The 24,089-nt window shown below is 49.5% G+C and overlaps 1 protein-coding gene across 1 annotated transcript in view; it reads right to left on the bottom strand.

The window, feature by feature from the left end:
- Nucleotides 1-24,089, bottom strand: part of LOC129009332 (myosin-11-like) — a 144,667-nt gene that overhangs the window by 33,300 nt on the left and 87,278 nt on the right. The window contains 13 exon segments of the mRNA XM_054442080.2: nt 3,687-3,831; nt 6,486-6,698; nt 8,583-8,754; nt 9,701-9,824; nt 11,195-11,332; nt 12,623-12,829; nt 12,919-13,017; nt 13,019-13,051; nt 16,213-16,321; nt 18,646-18,803; nt 18,947-19,016; nt 19,120-19,241; nt 21,196-21,389. Of these exon segments, the coding sequence (XP_054298055.1) occupies nt 3,687-3,831; nt 6,486-6,698; nt 8,583-8,754; nt 9,701-9,824; nt 11,195-11,332; nt 12,623-12,829; nt 12,919-13,017; nt 13,019-13,051; nt 16,213-16,321; nt 18,646-18,803; nt 18,947-19,016; nt 19,120-19,241; nt 21,196-21,389 (1,784 nt within the window).

Raw genomic sequence — 24,089 nt, 5'->3', positions numbered from 1 at the left:
AGTAGTAAGAGTCCATTGATTCATTTGGAGAGTGAGGGTGAGCTCAGTCCCGTACAGTGCTTTTCAGATGGTCCTCCCAAGACCACCTCCATCAGGATCAAGGGCAGGCTGGAAATTTGTACATTAACAGGGGCCACAGGTGAAATGAAATTCATTTGTAAAGCACTTGGAATAGTGTCTGGCACATAAGTGCTACACTTTTTATTGTATTATTTTACTTATTATTTTTATATAAAGTAACACTTGAGGTTCCAACAGACCAGGCAATGAACCAGCCCCAGAAAGCTGTTCAGTAAACCACCACGTGGAAGACTGTTCACCTTGACTAGTTGATTCAGTTTAGATCTGTGTCCCCACCCAAACCTCATGTTCAATTGTAATCTCATGTTCTATTGGATTACAGCGGAACATGAGATTTGGGTGGGGATGCAGATCCAAACTGTAAGAACCAATCAAGGTGAACACTGGGGGCTGGTGGGAGGTGACTGGATCATGGGGGCAGTTTTTTTTTTTTGTTTATTTTTTTGTGACAGAGTCTTGCACTGTCTGTCACCCAGGCTGGATTGCAGTGGCACGATCTCGGCTCGCTGCAACCTCCACCTCCCCGGTTCAGGTGACTCTCCTGCTTCAGCCTCCTGAGTAGCTGAGATTACAGGCACCCGCCACCACACCCCCAGCTAATTTTATGGTTTTTGTTTTTGTTTTTTTTGGCGAGACGGAGATTTAATCTTGTTGCCCAGGCTAGAGTGCAATGGCGTGATCTCGACTCACTGCAACCTCCACCTCCCAGGTTCAAGCGATTCTCCTGCCTCAGCCTCCTGAGTAGCTGGGATTACAGGCGTGCACTACCACGCCCGGCTAATTTTTGTATTTTTAGTAGAGACAGGGTTTCACCGTGTTGCCCAGGCTGATCTCAAACTCCTGATCTCAGGTGATCTGCCTGCCTCGGCCTCCCAAAGTGCTGGGATTACAGGCGTAAGCCACTGCGCCTGGCCTAATTTTATGTATTATTAGTAGAGATGGGGTTTCACTATGTTGGTCTGGCTAGTCTTGAACTCCTGACTTGGTGATCCACCTATCTCGGCCTCCCAAAGTGCTGGGATTACAAGCATAAGCCACTGTGCCTGGCCTTTGGGGGCAGTTTCTAATGGTTCAGCACCATCCCTTTGGTGCTGCCCTCGTTAGATCTGGTTGTTTAAAAGTGTCTGGCACCTCCCCATTCTCTCTCTTCTGCCTGCTCTGGTCATTTAAACATGGCTGCTTCCCCTTTGCCTTCTACCATGATGGTAAGTTTCCTGAGGCCTCCCCAGAAGCAGAAGCTGCTATGCTTTCTGTACAGCCTGCAGAACCGTGAGCCAATTAAACCTCTCTTCTTTATAAATTACCCAATCTCAGCGTGGGTGCAGTGGCTCACACCTTTCATCTCAGCACTTTGGGAGGCCAAGGCAGGTGGATCACCTGAGGTCAGGAATTCGAGATCAGCCTGGCCAATATGGCGAAACCCCATCTCTACTAAAAAAAAAAAAAAAAATTAGCCGGGCATGGTGGTGTGTGCCTGTAGTCCCAGCTACTTGGGAGGCTGAGGCAGGAGAATCATTTGAACCCAGGAGGTGGAGGTTGCAGTAAGCCAAGATCACGCCACTGAACTCCAGCCTGAGTGACAGAGTAAGACTCCATTGCTCAAAAAATAAACAAATAATCCAATCTTGGGTATTTCTGTAGAGCAGTGCAACAACGGACTAATACACTAGTGATAGAACCAAATGCAAACTCCCAACAATTTTTAGGCAATGCTGCACCCACTTAATCTAGCAGAACCAAAAGCTTCCACTGAAGGGGATGTGGAGGAGCTGGAACGCTGAGGGTGATGTAACTCAGGCTTTCAGGAAAACAATCTGGCAGAAGGTCGCAAGCTAAAAAACTAACCCTGGGGAATGAAGCACAGGAACTACCCCAAAGGAGCGAAGAGCACCCAAGATTCAGCATTCAGTACTGCTATTTACCAGCTCCCACTCCCATACACCGCAGAGTCCAACAAAATGAGAGTGATTTGACCTAGTCATTCTCAAATTATGCCGGAGAGAGCTGCTCTGCCATTGAAATCAAATAATGACAAGTTTCCTCCAGTCTTTTTTTTACAAAAGAAAAATCGCTATGTTGCCCAGGCTGATCTGAAAGTCCTGGGCTCAAGCAATCCTCCCTCCTTGGCCTCCCAAAGTGCGAGGATTACGGGAGGCATGAGCCGCCATGCCTGGCCTTCCTCCAGTCTGCAGAGAAATTAAAGTGTATAGAATGATCCCAGTTTTAAGTTTCATTTAAATCTCCCCAAAAGTGTTGTTACACCTTTGCTTATCCCTGAAGGGCAGTATATTAATAGGCCCCACCCATCCTATAGGCCTTCAGTCCTGTAGAGGCCAGAAAGTGGGGTCTAGGGCCAGACTGTCTGGGTGCAAATCATGGCTCTGTCACTTACCAGCAGTGTGACCTTGGGTAAGTCTCTTCACCTCTAGGCACCTTGGACCTCAGTTTCTTTGCTTGTAAAATGAGTTTAATAGTACACGTCTCACAGGGTGGTTGTGAAGATTAACTGACATACTGTATGAGAAGCATTTCTATTCATTCTTTTTTTTTTTTTTTTGAGATGGAGGCTCACTCTGTCGCCCAGACTGGAGTGCAGTGGCACGATCTCAGCTCACTGCAACCTCTTCCTCCTGGGTCCAAGTGATTCTCCTGCCCCAGCCTCCTGAGTAGCTAAGATTACAGGCACATGCCACCACACCCAACTAATTCTTTATATTTTTGGTAGAGATGGGGTTTCACCATGTTGGCCAGGCTGGTCTCGAACTCCTGAACTCAAGCGATCTGCCCACCTTGCCTCCCAAATTGCTGGGATTACAGACATGGTGAGCCACCATGCCCAGCCTATTTTTATTGTTTGATTAAGGTCTCACTCTGTCGTCCAGGCTAGAGTGCAGTGGCAAGACAGGGCTCACTGCAGCCTCAACCTCCCAGGCTCAAATGATCCTCCCACCTCAGCCTCCCAAATAGCTGGGACCACAGGAATGCACTACCAGGCCTGGCCAATTTTTTTTTTTTTTTTTTTGAGATGGAATCCTGCTGTGTTGCTCAGGCTGGAGTGCAATGGCATGATCTCTGCTCACTGCAACCTCCGCCTCCTGGGTTCAAGTGATTCTCCTGCCTCAGCCTCCCGAGTAGCTGGGATTATAGGCATGCACCACCACGCCCAGCTAATTTTTTGTATTTGTAGTAGAGATAGGGTTTCGCCATGTTGGCCGGGCTGGTCTCGAACTTCTGACCTCAGGTGATCCACCCGGTTTGGCCTCCCAATGTGCTGGGATTACAGGCTTGAGCCACCACATCTGGCCTGGCCTACTTTTTAAAAATTTTGATAGAGACAAGGTCTCACTATGTTGCCCAGGCTGGTCTCCAACTCCTGAGCTCAAGCGATCCTCCCACCTCAGCCTCCCCAAGTACTGGGATTACAGGTGTGAGCCACCTCACCCAGCCTGTATGGGAAGCGTTTTGTAAATAAATATAAGCTGCTGTCATCATCATTAGAATCTTACGTAACTTGTTTTTTGTCTTTATGCAGACCCTGACATGTAGTAATTTGAGGCTGCTGATGTCAGTCTTATGTGTCATCACCAAAAAGCATCACCACTTACCCTCTTGAACTGCTCAAGCTGCTCTGTGAGCTCCTCCACTGCCTGTGCATGTTTCTGCCTCATCTCCTGGCCCTGGGCCTCATGGGACCACGTCTCTTCATCCAGGGCCTTCTTCAGCACTGTCACCTCCTGCTCCCTCTTGGCTCTTGACGGGAGGAACACAGTGAATGGCAATTGGGTGGAGACAGACGGTCATCTCAGTGCCGTGCAAAAGAATGAGAGCTTTTCCAGGACCCAGAGCTGCAATCCTCATCACCACTCCTCTCTAGCTGTGTGACTTTGGGTCACTCACCTAACATCTCTGGACCTATAATTTCCTCAGCTGCAAAATGTGGAGCATATCACCTTCCTAGGACGTCTGTAATGACCGGCAAACAAATACACAAAGTAATAGAATTGAAAGGATGTCTGTGAACTGCAAAATTTTGCTTAATGTTGGCTCTTATTTAATGAGCAGTTACTATATGCCAGGCCCTGAGCTAAGTTTTTTATATACATCATCTAATCCTCAGAGTGACCCAAAGAGGCAGGTGTGTTATTATTTCCATTTTACAAATGAGGAAACTAAGGCTAAGAGAGGACAAGCAGTTTTACCCATGGTGTCACAGCCATTGTGTGATGCAGCTAGAATTAGAAGCTAAACCTTGACTTTGAGTCCATGGTTTTGTTTGTTTCTGAGATGGAGTTTCACTCTTCTTGCCCAGGCTGGAGTGCAATGGTGCAATCTTGGCTCCCTGCAACCTCCACCTCCCGGGTTCAAGCGATTCTCCTGCCTCAGCCTCCTAAGTAGCTGGGATTACAGATGCCCGCCACCACGCCCAGCTAATTTTATATTTTTAGTAGAGATGGGGTTTCACCATGTTGGTCAGGCTGGTTTCGACCTCCTGACATCAGGTGATCCACCCTCCTCGGCCTCCCAAAGTGCTGGGATTACAGGTGTGAGCCACCGCACTCAGCCTGGTTTTTTGTTTTGTTTGTTTTCTTATCAAATCTTGCTCCGTCATCCAGACTGGAATACAATGGAATGATGTCAGCTCACTGCAACCTCTGCCTCCCAGGTTCAAGGGATTCTCCTGCCTCAGTCTCCCAAGTAGCTGGGATTACAGGCGCCCACCACCACGCCCGGCTAATTTTTGTCTTTTTAGTAGAGACAGGTTTACATGATGTTGGCCAGGCTGGTCTCGAACTCCTGACATCAGGTGATCTGTCTGCTTTGGCCTCCCAAAGTGCTGGGATTACAGGCGTGAGCCACCATACCTGGCCCATGCACTGGGCTTTTCTGTATCAAAGGCCAGGCGGCAAGGGAGCAAAACATTGTGACTCTATGTGCATGTGACACTGCACAAAACCCAAAGTGGGGGAAATGAACCTCAGGGTATACAGTGTTGGCATAGCTAGCATAGCTATATGCTATGGTATATGCTATGCCAACACCACAGATTGCATCAAAATACATTTATGTGTTTACTGAATGAATCAATGACCTAGTTTCACTAGAGTCAGGATTCGTGATCTGGCAGGCAGTTTGTTATTGTTGTTTGTTCATTTGCAGTGAATCTTAAATTGAAAACCAATCTGATCAATTTTATTTTTAAAATTTAACACAGAAGTTGTACACACACATACTTGGGAATTGGAGCTTGGGGACTGACTGATACACACCCAAACAGACAGGAAGGAATTTCTCAAAAATGTTAACTGGTGTGACTAAGGGTGATTTTTTTTTTTTTTTGAGATGGAGTCTCACTCACTCTGTCGCCCAGGCTGGAATGCGATGGTGCGATCTCAGCTCACTGCAACCTCTGCCTCCCAGATTAAAGTGATTCTACTGCCTTAGCCTCCTGAGTAGCTGGGATTTATAGGCATGCACCACCACGCCCAGCTAATTTTTGGATTTATAGTAGAGACAGGGTTTTACCATGTTGGCCAGGCTGATCTTGAACTCCTGACCTCAAGTGATCCAACTGTCTTTGGCCCCCCAAAGTGCTGAGATTATAGGCGTGGGCTCGACCCTAAAGGTGATTTTTTTTTTATGTCTGCTTTTCTATACTTTTCAAATTGTTCTGAATATATCCAAGCTTTCCAATGAGGATGGTTCTGAATGCAGCCTGACACAGAGTCATAAACTTTCTTAAAACAGTATGAGATGTTTTTTCTAATTTGTAAATTTTTTTTAGTTCATCAGCTATTATTAATGTTAGTGTATTTTATGTGTGGCTCAAGACAAATCTTTTTCTTCCAATGTGGCCAAGGGAAGTCAAAAGATTGTACATCCTGGTATATACTACTCTTCTGATGAGAAATAAGATGATGAGGGCCGGGTGCAGTGGCTCACACATGTAATACCAGCAGTTTGGGAGGCAGAAGTGGGTGGATCACTTGAGGCCAGGAGTTCAAGTCCAGCCTGGGCAACATGGCAAAACTCCATCTCTACTAAAAACAAAAAATTAGCCGGTGTGGTGGCACATACCTGTAATCCCAGCTACTCAGGAGGCTGAGGCATGAGAATCGCTTAAATCTCAGAGGTGGAGGTTGCAGTGAGCCGAGATGGCACAACTGCACTCCAGCCTAGGCAACAAAGCCAGACTGCCTCAAAAAAAAAAAAAAAAAAAAGAAAAAAGGAAAGAAAGAAACAACCATGCTTCTATACAAGTTAAAGCAAACCGCAGCCAGGAAGGTAAATGCACAGGGGCTGAGAAATCCTGTGATGCTGCATTTGCTTTGGGTTTGTCCCCTCTCCTGCCCCCATCCCGTTGGTGCAGTGGGACAGCAGGATGGTGGGATTGATGGGCCCCTCACCTGAGCTCCTGCTGAGTGGCTGTGCTGTCCAGCGTGTCTTCCAGCTCTGTCTTTAGGGCCTCCAGCTCCTCGCCTAGGTCTCGCTTCTGCTTTTCAGCCTTGTTCCTGGCGGCCCGCTCTGAGTCCAGGTCCTCCTGGAGGTCTGAGATGTGGCCCTCCAACTCCCGGATCTTCTTCAGGGCATTGTTCTTCTGAGCGATTTCATCGTCAAGCCTTCCAGGAAGAGACCCAACAGAATGAATCCCCAGGGCCCTTGGTTTCGTCTCTTACAATGTGGCAAAAATTGTTTTCTGGGACCAGACACTTATGTTGCAGAGACATCCAACACCTATCCATGTCCCCAGGTCTGCTTCTTGACATGCCAGACTATTTGAGATTAACATAGGACACGAGTGCCAAGGTCTGACATCAAAACAGGTTGTACATGTGCATGGGTGTGTGTACGTGTGTATGCACATGTGTGCATGTGTGCGCAAGAATGCAAAGCATTGGCCCCAGACTGGCAAGGTACCTGGTCACAGTAGGGACTGTGTAGATGCTTTCTGAATGTTGGACAGTTATTCTTCCCTAGCAACTGTCTGTTCTTTCTGCATTTGCTCAGTGACTGAGTACCCGCCCCATGCACAGCACTTGGTCAGCCACTGCTTGCAGGCGATATTCAGACTGGGGCTCTGCATCTGGTGGAGGTGGTGACCACAGATCAAGGTGGGCTGCAAGAAGCCCTGTTAAATGGCAGAATGCTGCAGGAGAGGCAAGCACTTTGATTTTACTGTACTTGTGAATGGGCAGCAACAAGAGAGAAAGTGAAATAGTTGGGTTGGGGTGAGACTGCAGAGGGTGGATGGGCTCTGAGGGTGAGGGTAAGGAAACTGGATTTTCCCTAGTAAGCCAGTGAAGTTAGGTTTTTGTTTGGTTGTTATTGTTGTTTTGAGACAGGGTCTTGCTTGCTCTGTTGCTTGCTCTGCACTCCCAGGCTGGAGGGCAGTGGCATGATCATAGCTCACTTTAACCTCAACCTCCTGGGCTCAAGTGATCCACCCATCTCAGCCTCCTGAGTAGCTGGGACTACAGGCACACACCACCATGCCTGGCTCATTTTTTAACTTTTTGTAGAGACAGGGTCTTGCTATGTTGCCCATGTTGGTCTCAAACTGCTAGCCTCAAGTAATCCCCCCCACCTCGGCTTCCCAAAGTGCTGAGATTACAGGCATGAGCCACTGCATCCAGCCAGCAGTTTTGTGAGCAGGTTTGTGCCCCAGAGGGATGCTTTCCCTTCATCACCATAGCACTGTCAATATAACACAAATTGGATGACAAAAGAGCCAGGCCAGGGGATCAATCAGAAAGCTTTGAGGCTTAAATCCCAGCTCTGCCTCTTAGAAGCAATGACATTGCTCCTGTTCCGTTACCCCTAGGAGGCTCAGCTTCCTCCTCAAAGACACTGGCAGTACACCTGGCCAGGTGTCTGCAAAGGTATTACTTGAAAAGAACTTAGCACTGAGTGAGCAGGTAAATAATCATTCATAGTGGCTGCTGCAGTATCAGCATTAGTGTAAATCCAGTTAAGAGCCAGGAAGCGGGAAAAAACAGAGGAAATGGGTGGGGGATATTTAGAAGGACTGGCAGAATCTGAAGGTTGCTGCTTGCTGTGGGTCAGCAGAAACAAAGGAAGAGATTGGTGTTCACAAAAAAGAGGGCCCTTAGAGGGAGGGGCTGGGGAAAGGAAGGTCATTCCCACCTTAGACAGGGGTGTTTGAGATGACGGTGGAAATTGACTCATTGGGCAATCAAAAATTCAGAAGGGGGTCTAGATGAGAAAAGCCTGGATGTCGAAGAGGCAGCAGCAACACCATGGGAGTAGGTGACATCAACTGCAAAGACATGATGTGTTTGTAGGGAAGAGAAGAAAGTCGAAGGTGAGGATCTGGGGGAGTGAACAGGGTCGGGAAAGCTTGTGGGAGGCCTGGCCTGGGAAACAAAGTTCATGCCAAGGGCCTGGGGCCACCTTGACCAAGACAGCCACTGCAATTGAGCAAATGAGCAGGGGCCCAGGGAATACACGGACACACAGCAAATGCCCCTTGCCAGCCCCGCTACCTGGCCAGGGCTGCCTGCAGCTCCTCCTCCTTCTTCGCCAGCTGCATCTTGAGCTCTGCGATCTGCACCTGGAGGTCAGCGATCTGCTCGTGGAAGTCACTGGCATCACCCTCCAGCTTCCGTTTCAGCTTCTCCAGCTCCTGCCGGCTCTTCTCTTCCTTCTTTAGCCGCACTGCAAAAACCAAGGTGCTCTTCAGGAAGGGGAGGCCCCAGAGAGATGCCCAGAAATGAGCCTTCCTGCCCAGGCATTTTACCCAGAGGAGATGAAGACATCCCCCCATCAGTAACCATCATAGTCACGGCCTGGACCATTATCTCCTGATGAGCAGCACCTTATATTGTCATATTATTATTATTATTTGAGATGGAGTTTTGCTCTTGTTGCCCAGGCTGGAGTGCAATGGTGCAATCTCAGCTCACTGCAACCTCCGCCTCCCAGGTTCAAGCGATTCTCCTGCCTCAGTCTCCCGAGTAGCTGGGATTACAGGCGCCCGCCACCATGCCTGGGCTAATTTTTGTATTTTGAGACAGAGTTTCACCATATTGGCCAGGCTGGTCTCCAACTCCTGACCTCATGATCCACCCACCTCGGCCTCCCAAAGTGCTGGGATTACAGGCGAGAGCCACCACACCCAACCCTTTTATCCTATTAGTAGTGTGTGTGATGACTAAGGGTGATTTCGAGAGGTGGGATAGAGTTAGTTGTCACTCATGGGATGATCTGCCATTCTCAAATTTCCTTTCTGATTTTCCTGCTTTTAAAAATACCCATTCAAGGCCAGGAATAGTGGCTCATGCCTATAATCCCAGCACTTTGGGAGGCCAAGGTGGGAGGACTGCTTGGGCCCAGGAGTTTGAGACCAGACTGAGCATCATAGTGAAACCCCATCTCTACAAAATAAAAAATAAAAAATAAAAAAAATTAGCTGGGTGTGGTGATGCACGCCTGTAGTCTCAGCTACTCAGGAGGCTGAGGCAGGAGGATCACTTGAGCTTAGGAGTTTCAGGCTGCAGTGAGCCATGATCACACCATTGCACTGCAGGCTGGGCAACAGAGCAAGACCTCATCTCTAAAAAAAATAATAAAATAAAAATAAATCTCTTGGTAGCTGGTTTACCTTCCAGTTCTGAAATCATAGATTCATGCTTGTTTTTCAGCTTGGTAAGATTCTTGGCCTTTTCTTCCTCTTCTGCAAGATTTGTCGTTAAGTCACTGATCCTCTCCTGAAGGAGTTTTCGTTCCTTTTTGGGGAAAGAGAAAGAGATAGCTTTAGCATTTTTCTTTTCTCTAGAACCTATGTTTCACTTTTAGTGATTTCCGTATAAACAGTTGAAAGAAAAACCCACATTATAACAAAATACAACTAGAGTTTTAAATGGTAAAGAGAAGTCCCATAACAATTTCCAAAAACTGGCCATTTCTCATCTCATGCCAGTGTGTCCCTCACATTGTATGGTCAGCTAAAGGTAACCTCCTTCCATTCCTGCCATTGGCCAGCTCTTCCCTGTCCCAGGGCCTTTGCACAGTGGGCCAACCAGCTGAGATGCTCTTCTACTCCCTTCTAACTGCTCCTTCATCTTCAAGTTTCTGCTTAAATGTCACCTCCTCCAGGAAGCCTTCCCTGAATACCCTTCCTCTATCCCCCACTGCTGTATTTTTTTTTTTTTTTTTTTTTTTGAGACAGAGTCTCACTCTGTCGCCCAGGCTGGAGTGCAGTGGTGCTATCTCAGCTCACTGCAACCTCTGCCTCCCAGGTTCAAGTGATTCTCCTGCCTCAGCCTCCTGAGTAACTGGGACTACAGGCGCCCGCCAACACACCCAACTAATTTTTTGTATTTTTAGTAGAGATGGGGTTTTACCGTGTTGGTCAGGCTGGTCTCCAACTCCTGACCTCAGGTAATCCACCCGTCTCAGCCTCCCAAAGTGCTGGGATTGCAGGCATGAGCCACCGCACCCAGCCTGCCGCACTGTTATAATATGGTGAACGTTTCCTTCAGAGCCCTGATCATCATGGTAAATGACGATTATTTGCCATCTCACTACAGTATAAGCCCCAGAAGGGAAGGGTCCTCCTTCACCATGCATACCTGCATCTGACACAGAGCCTGGCTCACAGTAGGGGCCAAGCTGACATCCAGCTCAAAGAACTAAAAGCAGGTCACCCTCGTGGGGCTGGTTAGTGACTACTGACTACGGTGTCCTGGTTTTCTAAGGGCTTTTCTGCTTTGAGAACTGAAAGTCCCAAATCCCCAAAATCTCCCTGATCCTGGTAAGCCTGTTGTTTTTAATGCAGAAACTTGATTCCACTTTTTTTTTTTTTTTGAGACAGAGTCACTCTGTCACCCAGGCTGCAGTGCAGTGGCACGATCTCAGCTCACTGCAACCTCTACCTCCCAGGTTCAAGTGATTCTCCTGCCTCAGCCTCCCAAGTAGCTGGGATTACAGGCACCGGCCACCACACCTGGCTAATCTTTGTATTTTTAGTAGAGATGGAGTTTCACCCTGTTGGCCAGGCTAGTCTCAAACTCCTGGCCTCAAGTGATCCACCTACCTCAGCCTCCCAAAGTGCTCCGATTATAGGTGTGAGCCACCTCACCCGGCCCCTACTCACTTTTGACAGTTTATTGTTCTGATCATCCATGACTAGGATCTCATCCTCCAGTTTCTTGATCTTGGCCTCAGCCGTGACCTTCTCAAGTTGCAGCTTCTGCCTGGCAGCTTCCTCCTCCTCCAGCTGTTCTTCAAGGTCCTTTGTTGTGGAGGAAAAAGAGTAACAGCTTTGGTTATAACAAACTTACTATCATGGTGATCTGGGGACTAATGAATACAGGGGCTAGGCCTGAAGATGCCCAGTACTCTGTAGCCTCCTAAAAGGAAGAAATAAAGGCCTGGGTGTAGTGGCTTACACCTGTAATCCCAGCACTTTTGGAGGCCGAGGTGGGTGGATCACTTGAGGTCAGGAATTCAAGACTAGCCTGGCCAACATGGTAAAACCCCGTCTCTACTAAAAATACAAAAAAAATTAGCCAGGCATGGTGTTGGGCTCCTGTAATCCCAGCTACTCGGGAGGCTGAGGCAGGAGAATCGCTTGAACCCAAGAGGCAGAGGTTGCAGTGAGCTGAGATCGCACCATTGCACCCCAGCCTAGGCAAGAGAGTGAGACTCTGTCTCAAAAAAAAAAAAAAAAAGGACCTGGGTAAGATGGTCTGCTTCATGGAACCTCAACGTCCTCATCTATAAAATGAGCACAGTAGGTACACCACGGTGCTTTTAAAATCTATCCACAAGTTCTTTGTTACTCCAAAAAGGTGGAGCCTAATTCTCCTCCCCTTGAGTGGGGGTTAGATTTGCTTCTAACAACAACAACAACAACAACAACAAAAATCAGGAGGAAGTGATGGAATGTAACTTCGGCGATTAGGCTACAAAAGGTATTGCGACTTCCTTTCTCCTCTCTCAGATCACTCCTTCTGGGGGAGCTCTGCTGCCATATTGGAAGGACACTCAAGCAGCCCTGAGGGGAGAGGCCTTCATGATAAGGAACTCAGGCCTCCTCCAACAGCTGTGTGAATGAGCCAAGTAGAAGTGGGTCCTCCAGCCCCAGATGAGTCTTCAGATGACCGCAGCCTCAGCCAACACCTTGACTGCAACCTCAGGCCGGACCCTAAGCCAGAACCACTCACCTAAGCCATTTCCAAATTCCTGACTATGTAAGATAAATACTTTTTATTTTTAGCTGCTGAGTTTGGCATGTTTTGTTATGTAGCAATAGCTAACAAATACAATTATCCTCCATTCAGGCTTGCTGTCAGGAGAAAAGGGGTTAGCACATGCAAGGCAGGGCAATAGAACAGAATGGGCTCACTGTGTTCAAGTCCCAACCCCAGCTGTGTGGCCTTGATCAGACGACCAACCCTCTCCAAGCCTCCGTCTCTATCTGTCCCAGCAGGGACACGTATCCCTGGATGCACCTCCACAGGCCTGCAGTGAGGGTCAAGTGATTTGCTACCCACTGCGGGCTGCCCCCATGACACCTTACCAGCATCTGCTGGGCCATCTTCTTCCTTTCAGCCTGTAGCTGCTGGCCCCTGTCTTCCTCCTCCTCCAGGCGGGCCTCCATCTCTTGCAGTATCTCCTCCAGCTCCTGCTTTTTGGCCGCCAGCCGCACCCGCATCTCCTCAGCCTCTGCATACAGCTCTGTCTCTGCCTGCAGCTGTTCCTGTAGCAGGTTCTTCTCCTCGGTCAGCTGCACGCAGGGAGTGGGAGGAGGCGGGTGAGCCCCACGGGGCCAAGTCCTGTTCCCAGGCAGCCCCAGCCACGCATCCATACAGGTACCTGCGAGTGCTTCTGCTCCAGCAGCTTAAGCTCATTCTCTGCCTTCTGCTGCCGCTGTTTGGTCTTCTGCAGTTCATCCTCCTTGGCCTGCATCTCCTCCCTCCTGCCGTGTCACCTGCAGCAGTGGCTTCACCTGCACACACACAGTCAGCCCATCATTTGTTTTTGTGTCAAAGGGATATGTTGTCATAATAAATTCAATCGGTGGTTCTGAGCCAGGGACAATGTTGCCCCCACCGATCCCCACTAGGGGATATTGTCTGGAGACACTGCTGGTTGTCACAACTATGGTGGGGGGGGGGGGGTGCCTCTGGCATCCAGTAGGTACAGGCTAGGGATGCTGCTAAACACCCTACAGTGCACAGGACAGCCCCCACAACAGAATTAGTCACCCCAAAATATCAACAGTGGCAAGATTGAGGAACTCTAAATTGCAGCACCAGAAAAGGTGCAAAGTGAAAGGAAAAAGTCTCATCTTCCCCGCTTTATAACCATCGCAACAGAGAGCTACTGCTGAAAAGTGATATTTCCTTCCAAGGACAAAAGGAAGAAAAAAAATCTTTCATATCCCACCCACCTCCCTATCAAAGTCATTATTAACATTGTTTACATTTCCTTCCTGGATCTTTTTCTATGTTTAAAAAATAGACTTCAGACCATGCTGCCTAGTTGTAGAGGCTGCTTTTATTATTTAAAATTATAAGATACAGACAGGAACAGTGGTGCATGCCTGTAATCCCAGCATTTTGGGAGGCCGAGGCAAGTGCTTGAGCCCAGGAGTTTGAGACCAGCCTGGGCAACATTACAAGACCCCATCTCTACAAAAAAAAGTAGCCAGGCATGGTGGTGTGTGCCTGTAGTCCCAGCTACTGAGGGGGCTGAGGCAGGAAGGTTGCTTGAACATTGGAGGTTGAGGCTGCAGTGAGCCATGATTGTGCCACTGCACTCCAGCCCGGGTGACAGAGACCCTGTCTCCACAATTAAAATTAAAAAAAAATTATAAGATATTTATTACCCCATGCTGTCACCTCATTCTTACAATGTTACATAGTCATCTTTTTATTTTAAGTTAATTTATTTATTTAGAGATGGTCTTGTTCTGTCACCCAGGCTGGAGCGCAGTGACACAATCATAGCTCACTGCAGCCTTGAACTCCTGGCCTCAAGCGATCCTCCCACTCCAGCTCCAGAGTAGGTGGGACTACAGGCACATGCCACAGTGTCCAGCTAGACAGCTAGGTAGTTGTCATTTTTTTTAGCAGATCTATTCCGTATCCAAGCTATCATTTTAATAGCTGAAAATATTCCATTGATGGATGAACCACTATTGAATTCATCATTCAGCTAGGACCAGACACTGAAATTCTGCTATTGTAAATAAGGCCAAAATGAATGACCTTAACTCTTGATTTTCTTTTCTTTTCTCTTTTTTTTTCAGTCGGGGTCTCACCGTGTCACCCAGGCTGGAGTAGAGTGGCACGATCTCAGCTCACTGCAACCTCCGCCTCCTGGGTTCAAGTGATTCTCCTGCCCCAATCTCCTGAGTAGCTGGGATTACAGGTGCCCACCACCACACCTGGCTAATTTTTGTATTTTCAGTAAAGTTAGGGTTTCTCCGTGTTGGCCAGGCTGGTTTCGAACTCCTGAATCCAGGTGATCCTCCCGCCTTGGCCTCCCAAAGTGCTGGGATTACAGGCGTGAGCCACCACACCCGGCTAAGATGATTTTCTTAGGATAGTTTTTCAGAAGTTGGTTCAGTGGGGATGAACATTTCCAAAAAGCAGTATCTGCTCTCCTTCCCTGGGCTGCCTCCTAACTCTTTGTTTTCAAGCCCCTGCCTGGCACAAGGAAGACCCTGCTATGTACTCCAGCAGCTTGCTTCATGCACTTATTACAGTTTGCCATTAGGTATCTGTCTCTGTGATTATCTGTTTATTGTTTACTCCCCACCAATTCGGTCAGAATATTCATGGAGGTCAGGGACCGTGGTGTGTGTTCACAGCCACACCCCCAGCACCTAGCATATGCCTGGCATACAGCAGGCACTCAATATCTATTTGCTTGGTGAAAAAGCCTTGCACCAGTGTACACACTCAAGGGCGTATAAGGAGAAGCCTAGTCTATTGCAACAGAGTGTGTCTTTGTGCCATGGGGACAATGCAACCAGTGCCACTACAGGAACCAGTTGAGTCCTCTGGAGGCCTTGACTGCCAGAAATAAAAAATAATATGCTGTTGGCCAGATGAGGTGGCTCATGCCTGTAATCCCAGCACTTTGGGAGCCTGAAGCAGGGGGGTTGCTTGAGGCCAAGAGTTCAAGACCAGCCTCGGCAACAGAGTGAGACTCCATTTCAAAAAATGCAAAAAGTAAAAAAAAAACTGCAGTATTGATACATGCAACAGTCTGGATGCTCTCTAATTCCATGTATAGAATATTTATTTTATTTGAGACGGAGTCTTGCTCTGTCACCAGGCTGGAGTGCAGTGCAGTGGTGCGATCTCGGCTCACTGCAACCTCTGCCTCCCGGGTTCAAGTGATTCTCTTGCCTCAGCCTCCTGAGTAGCTGGGACTACAGGCGTTTACCACCACACCCAGCTAATTTTTGTACTTTTAGTAGAAACGGGGTTTCACCATCTTGGCCAGGATGGTCTTGATCTCTTGACTTTGTGATCTGCCCGCCTTGGCCTCCCAAAGTGCTGAGATTACAGGTGTGAGCACGGAGTGCAGGCACGATTTTAGGTCACTGCAACCTCTGTCTCCCGGGTTCAAGAGATTCTCCTGCCTTAGCCTCCTGAGTATCTGGGATTACAGGTGCCTGCCACCATACCCAGCTAATTTTTGTATTTTAAGTAGAGATGGGGTTATGCCATGTTGGCCAGGCTGGTCTCGAACTCCTAACCGCAAGTGATCCACCTGCTTCGGCCTCCCAAAGTGCTGGGATTACAGGCATGAGCTGCCGCCCCCGGCAGCATTCTTGAACCATCAAAATTACAGAACTGGAGAACAGAGTGGTTTCCAGGGCTATGGAGGAAGTGGGTGTGGGTATAAATGGGCCACACGAGGGATTCCAGTGCTGATGGAAATATTAATACTTTGTGTTAAGGTCCTGGCTACAGCCTGTGTGCCAAAGGACAGGGCCTCCTCGGGCCAGAGAACCACCAATGCGCAAGGTCTGAGTTCGAGCCCTCCATTCCGCACCCACTTGCGACCACCTCCTGTCCCAAATGTGGAGGCTCCAGAGTGCAGAACCAGGGCTGCGGGCCCCTGGGAAGGGGGCTGGGGCAGAGCACTCACTTTGGTGAAAAGCCTCCACCACTGCCAGTTCCGCAGCTTGAGGTAGGCGGCACAGTTCCTCTGAATCACCTTCATGGCGGTCAGCTGCTGCTGCCTCTTGGCAAAAGCCCTAGGGAGGGGGGAAGAGAAGGTGCGGGGGTCATGAAGTCTCACCCTGCTGTCCACAGAGCCCTGCCCCGTAGCATTCTGAACCTGCACAGGGACATACCCCATTCTCCCCAGCTCTGGTTCTTCCAGAAACCCTGTGTGACACCTGTATTGTCTGGCTGCAAACAACTTAAATCATCCACAGGCCAGAGCCTTTCTCAGTGGACAAGGAAGACCCAGGGCTCACTACATGCCCTGGCCTTAGCTGAGATCCAAACACCACTCAGAAAACACAACTATGTGCATCATTCCTAAAGGGGCTCCCATACTCCCCAGCTGCACTAGCTGTTTCTTTTTTCTTTCTTTTTTTTTTTTTTTTAAGATAGAGTTTCACTCTTGTTGCTCAGGCTGGAGTGCGGTGGCACGATCTCAGCTCACTGCAAACTCCACTTCCGGGGTTCAAGTGATTCTCCTGCTTCAGCCTCCCTAGTAGCTTGGATTACAGGGGCCCACAACCATGCCTGGCTCATTTTTGTATTTTTAGTAGAGATGGGGTTTCCCATGTTGGCCAGGCGGGTCTCAAACTCCTGACCTCAGGTGATCCACCCACCTCGGGCTCCCAAAGTGCTGGGATTACAGGTAGGAGCCACCATGCCCAGCCTGCACCAGCTGTTTCTGACAAACTTATTTATTTATTTATTTATTTTCAGAGACAGGGTCTGGCTCTGCGGCCCAGGCTGGAGTGCAGTGGTGTGATGATGGCTCACTGCAGCCTCAAATTCCTGGGCTCAAATGATCCTCCTGCCTCAGCCTCCCAAGTAGTTGGGACTACGGGCACATGCTACCATGCCCAGCTAATTTTTAAAGTTTTTTTGGTAGAGATAGGGGTCACGCCATGTTGCCCAGGCTGGTCTCAAACTCCTGGGCTCAAGCAATCCTCCTGCCTCGGCCTCCTGAAGTGCCTGAGATTACAGGTGTCAGCTACCACACCCAGCCTTGTCAAACCTATTCTCTCCTGGGTTGTTTTAGGAATTTCACACTGTGACCCTAAACCAGCACTCTTCCCGTTTAAGGGCTATCGGATTGAGAAACGATAGAACGGTGAACGCAATTCTGTCTTCCCTGCTTGGCTGCCATCTTGGACATGGGAAAACTTTAAGAATAAAATTGCCCCAGTTATCCTGGAACCAGGAAGGACAGCAACAGGGAATTTAGTAACGAAACTTGACAAGTTAGGTCTGTTGTGGGAGGACCAAGAGCTCCCAAAGCTGGCCTTGACCATCTTGGGTCCATGTGTCAAGGAATGAACCTGACACATCAGGATCCTACTGGTGAGGGTGTGGTCTCTGCCCAGTGACAACACACACCCCAGACAGAGAGCGACTCCACCTGTCCCTGCAGTCCCTGGGGTGTGAGTTTCATTGAGGAACCCGAGCCCTTCCCTGGCTCCCAGTCTTCACAGAACAGCTGGGACATCACACCCTCCAAAACCCTGCCTTATAAATCCTATTGGGACATGGGGATCTAGACACAGTCAAGTCCTCTTTCCTCAATGGTTTATCCAATTCTAACATTTCTAGGCCGGGCGCAGTGGGTCTTGCCTATAATCCCAGCACTTTGGGATGCCAAGGCGGGTGGATCACTTGAGACCAGGAATTTGAGACCAGCCTCGCCAACACGGTGAAACCCTGTCTCTACTAAAAACACAAAAATTCGCCCAGTGTAGTGGTGAGCACCTGTAATTCCAGCCACTCGGGAGGCTCAGACATGAGAATCGCTTGAGTCCAAGAGGCAGAGGTTGCAGTGAGTTGAGACTGTGCGCCTGCACTCCAGCCTGGGCGACAGAGAGAGAGAGAGAGACTCTGTCTCAAAAAGAAAGAAGAAAGGAAGAAAGGAAGGAAGGGAGGGAGGAAAGGAGGGAGGGAGGGAGGGAGGTAAAAACAACAACAATCATTTTTGACCTAAGAACCATGCACTGTTCTAAGCTCTCGTCATGTGTTATCTTAGTGACACCTCATGAACAGCTCTCTGAGGTCAAGATGATTATGCTCAGTTTCCAGCTAAAAAACTCGAAGCTCAGAGAGGTAGAGTAACTTGCCCAAGGTTCATCAGCAAAAACTGGGGCTTCCAGGATGAGAACCCAGGTCTAAAACTCGTTCCCTTCCTGCACTCATAACTGGCACATTTATTTAAAGTAGAAGCATTTCTTCCCCTTCAAGAAAAGGCTGTCACTCAGTCAATGATGCATCTTAAACAGGTGGCCTCTTAGAATCGGGGAATCAGAACAGAAAGGCCCCTGTTTGTGATTTGCATTGGAGCTATTAGGATGCAGGAAAGCATCTTTACTTTCTGGCCAAGTAGCCACGACACATCGCCTGGAAGGCCATGATGACATCGGAGATCTTCAAATCACGTTCCTCTTCCAGGTGGGCCAGGACCCCAGTTCGGAAGATTTTGCTCTGCCCTATCCTGTATAAGTTGGGGTCAAGTTCCAGGGCTTTGATCTGCAAAAGGAAGGAAAAGAAGAGCTCCTGATTTCCACTGTGCCATTTGGCCAGTGATGACATGTGTAAGAACGGTCCCGCCAAGAGCAGCAGGTGGCTTGCGGCCAGAGGTTGGGAGGTCTCTGGTGGACTTCTGGGCTCACCATGAGAATGCAGGCCTGCTTCCCGTCCATGAAGCCTTTGGGGATGGCATTTGCCGCCAGGATCTCGTAGCTTGAAACACAGAGCAGAAGTCACCGCGCGTACCTCCAGCATCCATTCCTCTGCCCAGTCCCGCTCACCCCCTGCCCTGCCTGGGCCAGACCTTGGGACTTACCGTTGGCGGAACTCCTGGAAGACGATCTGGTTGGGGAAGCCCTGCCAGCAGATGCGAATGCCTTCCAGCACCCCATTGCACCGCAGCTGCTCCAGCACCAGGAACGCATCCAGCTTGCCGGACTGCAAAGACCAAAGAGGGCAGTGGATCCCTGGGGCCAGGACCCATGGCACAGCAAAGCCCTAAACCTCCTACCTGGATGACCCGCCTGGCCAGGCCACGAGGGTACCAACAGAAGCACCTAGGGAGGGCTTAGCTGAGGGCCGAGGGGCAAAGCAGTGCCCCCTCTCTGGGTTTTCATCTCTTTGCTTTGGCAATGGCTGCCTCACGATCTCTCTGGTTCTTGGTGACACTAGCATCGCCTGGCTGGAACCTGGGGCTTCCTCCTCATCACCTCCTCTCTCTCACTTCCTGTCCATCAGCAGTTCAATTGCTTCTAGCTCCCAAATATCTCCCAACCCCCCCACCCCCTACACTTCTCCTCACATTGCCTCCACTATCTTCTCCTGCCTGGACAACCACAGAAACCACCCACCTGGTCTTCTCTCTCTGGTCTTGCCTCTCCCTTCAATCCCTTTGTCCTTTTTATTTTTTGAGATAGGGTCCCATTCTGTCACCCAGGCTGGAGTCCAGTGGTGCGATCATGGCTCACTGCAGCCTCAAACTCCTGGGCTCAAGTGATCCTCCCAAATCAGCCTCCCAAATATTTGGGATCACAGGCATGTGCTACCATGCCTGGATAATTTTTTAAAATGTTTTTGTAGATATAGGGTCTTGCTATGTTGCCCAGGCTAGCCTTGAACACCTGGTCTCAAGTGATCCTCTCACCTCAACCTCCCAAAGTGCTGGGATTATAGGCATGAGCCAGCATATGCCCAGCCCCCTCATTCACTTCCTAAAATGTAAATCTGACCATGACATAGCCCTACTTAAACACCCCCAATGGCATCCCTAGAGAGAGAAGGCCAAGCTCCAGAAAGAACACAAGGAGCACCACGATCTAGCCCCTGCCTACCCATTCAGCCTCATTCCTACCTCACACCATCTGATTCCTACCTCATGCCATCACACATTTGCAACATGAAATGACCTATTTAGCATTTTCTTTCCTTTTTTTTTTTTTAAGATGGAGTCTCGCTCTGCTGCCCAGGCTGGAATACAGTGGTGCAATCTCAGCTCACTGCAACCTCTGCCTCCTGGGTTCAACAGATTTTTGTTTCTCAGCCTCCTGAGTAGCTGGGATTACAGGCATGAGCGACACGCCTGACACTATCTAGCATTTTCTTACCTAGATCCCTCATTTCTCACCTCCACACTCTTGCTTATCCTGGGCCCTCTGCTTATCCTAGGCCCGACCCTGCCTTCCACATCACCAAGTTGATGGCCACACATTCTTAACGTTCAAGTTCACCAGAAGCTTTCTCTGAGTCCTGAGGCTGTGGGAGGAGCCCTGGCTCTTTGGTGTTCTGGTAATTGACCACTTTCCATCACCATCATCAGCTGTGTGTTTACCTCTCCCCATGTCTCCCATAACCTCAGCACTACTGGCATCTTGCAGGGATTCTGTGCTGGGGGTTGAGGGACCATCCCGTGCACTGTACAATGCTTAGGGCATCCCTGGCCCCTACCCACTAGATGCTGACTAGCAGCCCCCTCCTGGTTGTGACAACCAAAAATGTCTGTAGACATGTCCACATAGAGGACACAATCGGCCCAAGCTGAAGATGCCTGCACCAGATTATGAGAAACCCACAGGCAAGAGCTACAATTTTTCTAACACTGTCTCCCCAGCACCCAGGACAGAGTGGAGCCCAGTGAATACTTCCTGGGATAATGAATGAATGAGTGGCTGGATGACCTGCACAGCAACTCCACGGCTGAAAAGTCTCCGGATGTGTCCTCCCTTCCTCCTTTGCCTCCAGGGATGGGGAATGGGCCCGAGATTCAGACAGCCTTCCCCCCATGGCAAATGGGGTCCTCGGGGTGGGTAGGGGCGGAGGGTGCCTGGGGGACGCTGTGACCGCTTGGGGCAGCCCTGGCTTCTGGGAGCCCCAGGGTCTGGGCGGCGGGCCTCACCCTCTTCTCGTGGTTGGGGATGATGCAGCACACGAAGTTGGGCGTGGTGTTGCGCAGCGTGGTCATCAGCTTGCCCAGCTGCTCCTTGTACAGCTGCCCTACTGTGCGGAACATGCCCTTCTTGGTCTTGGAGGCGCTGGGCAGTGAGCTCTCCGTCATCTTGGCCATCTGGTCCAGGCCCACGATGCGGTCCACTATGGGGCACAGCCAGGGTGGCATCAGCCTCTGGCCCACCCACCCCTAAATAGGCCAGAGGCCCAGCCCCAGCCCCACCCACCAACCTGCCCACTCCAATCTTTCCTTCCATCACTAATGCCTCCTTTGGCAGTCAGGGTTTCCAAGTATTGTCTATTGGGGAAATCCTGAGAGCACCTGAGTGGCAGAAAGAGCAAATTCCCTGTGATGGAGTCATGCTGACCTAGGAGTCAAGCCTGCTCTTGCTGTCCACTCACTGACTAGCCTTGGCTTGGCACCATCCTGTGCCTCAGTCTCCCTTTCTACAAAAGGGAGGAAACAACACCATCTACCTTCTAGGGCAGGGATTAAAAAAATAAGGCACAGAAGGCACTTATTCCCTGCCAGCCTCCAATCCTTCATCCACCAACAAATAGTTATTGAGGAGCTTCTGTGCTCCAGGCCCTGGGGACACCGCTGTGAGCAAAAAAAGACCCGGCCCCTCACCCCACTTATATCACAGGGAAGGAGACAGACAGAGATCACAGATGTTAGGTATGGAATATCTTGAGTAGTGAGGTGTGCGTAGAAAAATAAAAACAGGGTAAAGCAGAGAGAGAGTGATGAGGGTGCTCTCTTAGATAAGGAGGCGGTGGGCTCTGCTAAGTCGATATTTGAGCAGAAACCAGTAAGAAATGAGTGGGTAACCATGTAGGTATCCACGGAATAAATACTCTGAGGCAGAAGATACAGCACACACTCCAAGATAGAAGCCTGGCACATCAGTAAGTGCTCAACAAAAAGTAGGTATTATTATTATTATTATTATTTTATTTTATTGAGATGGAGTTTCAGTCTTGTTGGCCAGGCTGGAGTGCAGTGGCATGATCTCGGCTCACCACAACCTCTGCCTCCCAGGTTCCAGCAATTCTCCTGCCTCAACCTCCCAGTAGCTGGGATTATAGGCGTGCACCACCAAGCCCGGATAATTTTTTTGTATTTTCAGTAGAGACGGAGTTTCTCCATGTTGGTCAGGCTGGTCTCGAACTCCTGACCTCAGGTGATTCTCCCGTCTTGGCCTCCCAAAGTGCTGAGATTACAGGCGTGAGCCACCGCGCCCAGCCATCATCATCATCATCATCATCATCATCATCATCATCATCATCATCATCACCACCACCACCACCACCACCACCACCACCAAGGTTCTTTTTCTACCAGCCCAGCAGGTCCTGCATATGCCAAGCCCAACCCACAGGCCATGGACAGCACCATTTCTTCACCTTGTACTCATTTAGATTCCGTGTAACAACCTTTTTTTTTTTTTTTGAGACAAGGTCTTGCTCTGTCGCCCAGCTGGAGAGCAGTGGCACGATCTTGGCTCACTGCAACCTTCACCACCCAGGTTCAAGTGATTCTCCTGCCTTAGCCTCCAGAGTAGCTGGGATTACAGGCACCCACCAGCACGCCTAATTTTTTTTTGTTTTTATTTTTAATTAATTAATTTATTTATTTATTTATTTATTTTTTGAGACAGAGTCTTGCTCTGTTGCCCAGGCTGGAGAGCAGTAGCGCAATCTTGGCTCACTGCAAGCTCCGCCTCCTGGGTTCAAGCCATTCTCCTGCCTCAGCCTCCCGAGTAGCTGGGACTACAGGCTCCTGCCACCACGCCCGGCTAATTTTTTGTATTTTTAGTAGAGATGGGGTCTCACCGTGTTAGCCAGGATGGTCTTGATCTCCTGACCTCATGATCCGCCCGCCTCGGCCTCCCAAAGTGCTGGGATTACAGGTGTGAACTACCGCGCCTGGGCTTTTGTTTTTATTTTTATTTTTTGATTTTTAGTTTTATTTTTTCAAGACAGAGTCTTGCTCTTTTGCCCAGGCTGGAGTCCAATGGCACAATCTCAGCTCATGGCAACCTGCTCCTCCCAGGTTCAAGCAATTCTCCTGCCTCAGCCTCCCGAGTAGCTGGGATTACAGGTGCCCTCCATCATGCCCAGTTAGTTTTTGCATTTTTAGTAGAGACGGGGTTTCACCACGTTGGCCAGACTGGTCTCGAACTCTTGACCTCAAGTGATCCTCCCGCCTCAGCCTCCCAAAGCGCTGGGATTACAGGTGTGAGCCACTGCGCGCAGCCTCATGCTTGTCTGTCTGCTTGTCTTTGAGAGTCTCATCTCTCCCATAAGACTGTGGGTCCCGCAGAGGAGGGACCACAGGCTTCATCATGTGTCCTGGGGTGACACAGACCCAGGGTGCGATGCTGTTTCCCAGGCCCAGAGCCTGGCATATGGTTAGGGCACAGCTGGCCCCTCCTGGAGCCTTTTTTAGCATGCTTAAAACAAGGGGAGACCAGTCCTGTAAGCCCCAGGCCCACAGGCCCTGTGCCAAGAATAAAACCTGCTGTGGACACTGATGGCCAGGGACAAACAGCAAACCCCCTCCCCTCATCATCACTCCAGCAGCTCTTCACAGGGATCATCTATTCACTGGTTCTCAAAGGGAGCCGGAGTGTGGTCCCTAGACCAGCAGCATCACTTGGGATGAACGTTTTCAGGCCCACCCCATCCCTGGCCCCAGACCTGCAGAATCGGATCTTAGGGTAGGCCCAGCCATCGGGGTTTTAAAAAGCCCTTCAAAGAGGGCCAGGTGCGGTGGCTCACACCTGTAATCCCAGCACTTTGGGAGGCTGAGGCGGGCGGATCACCTGAGGTCAGGAGTTT

Source organism: Pongo pygmaeus, chromosome 10 (assembly GCF_028885625.2).
Source record: "Pongo pygmaeus isolate AG05252 chromosome 10, NHGRI_mPonPyg2-v2.0_pri, whole genome shotgun sequence".
Classification (NCBI taxonomy): domain Eukaryota; kingdom Metazoa; phylum Chordata; class Mammalia; order Primates; family Hominidae; genus Pongo; species Pongo pygmaeus.
Note: the sequence above shows the minus strand (reverse complement) of the source record. Positions and strands in the feature narration are given on the sequence as shown.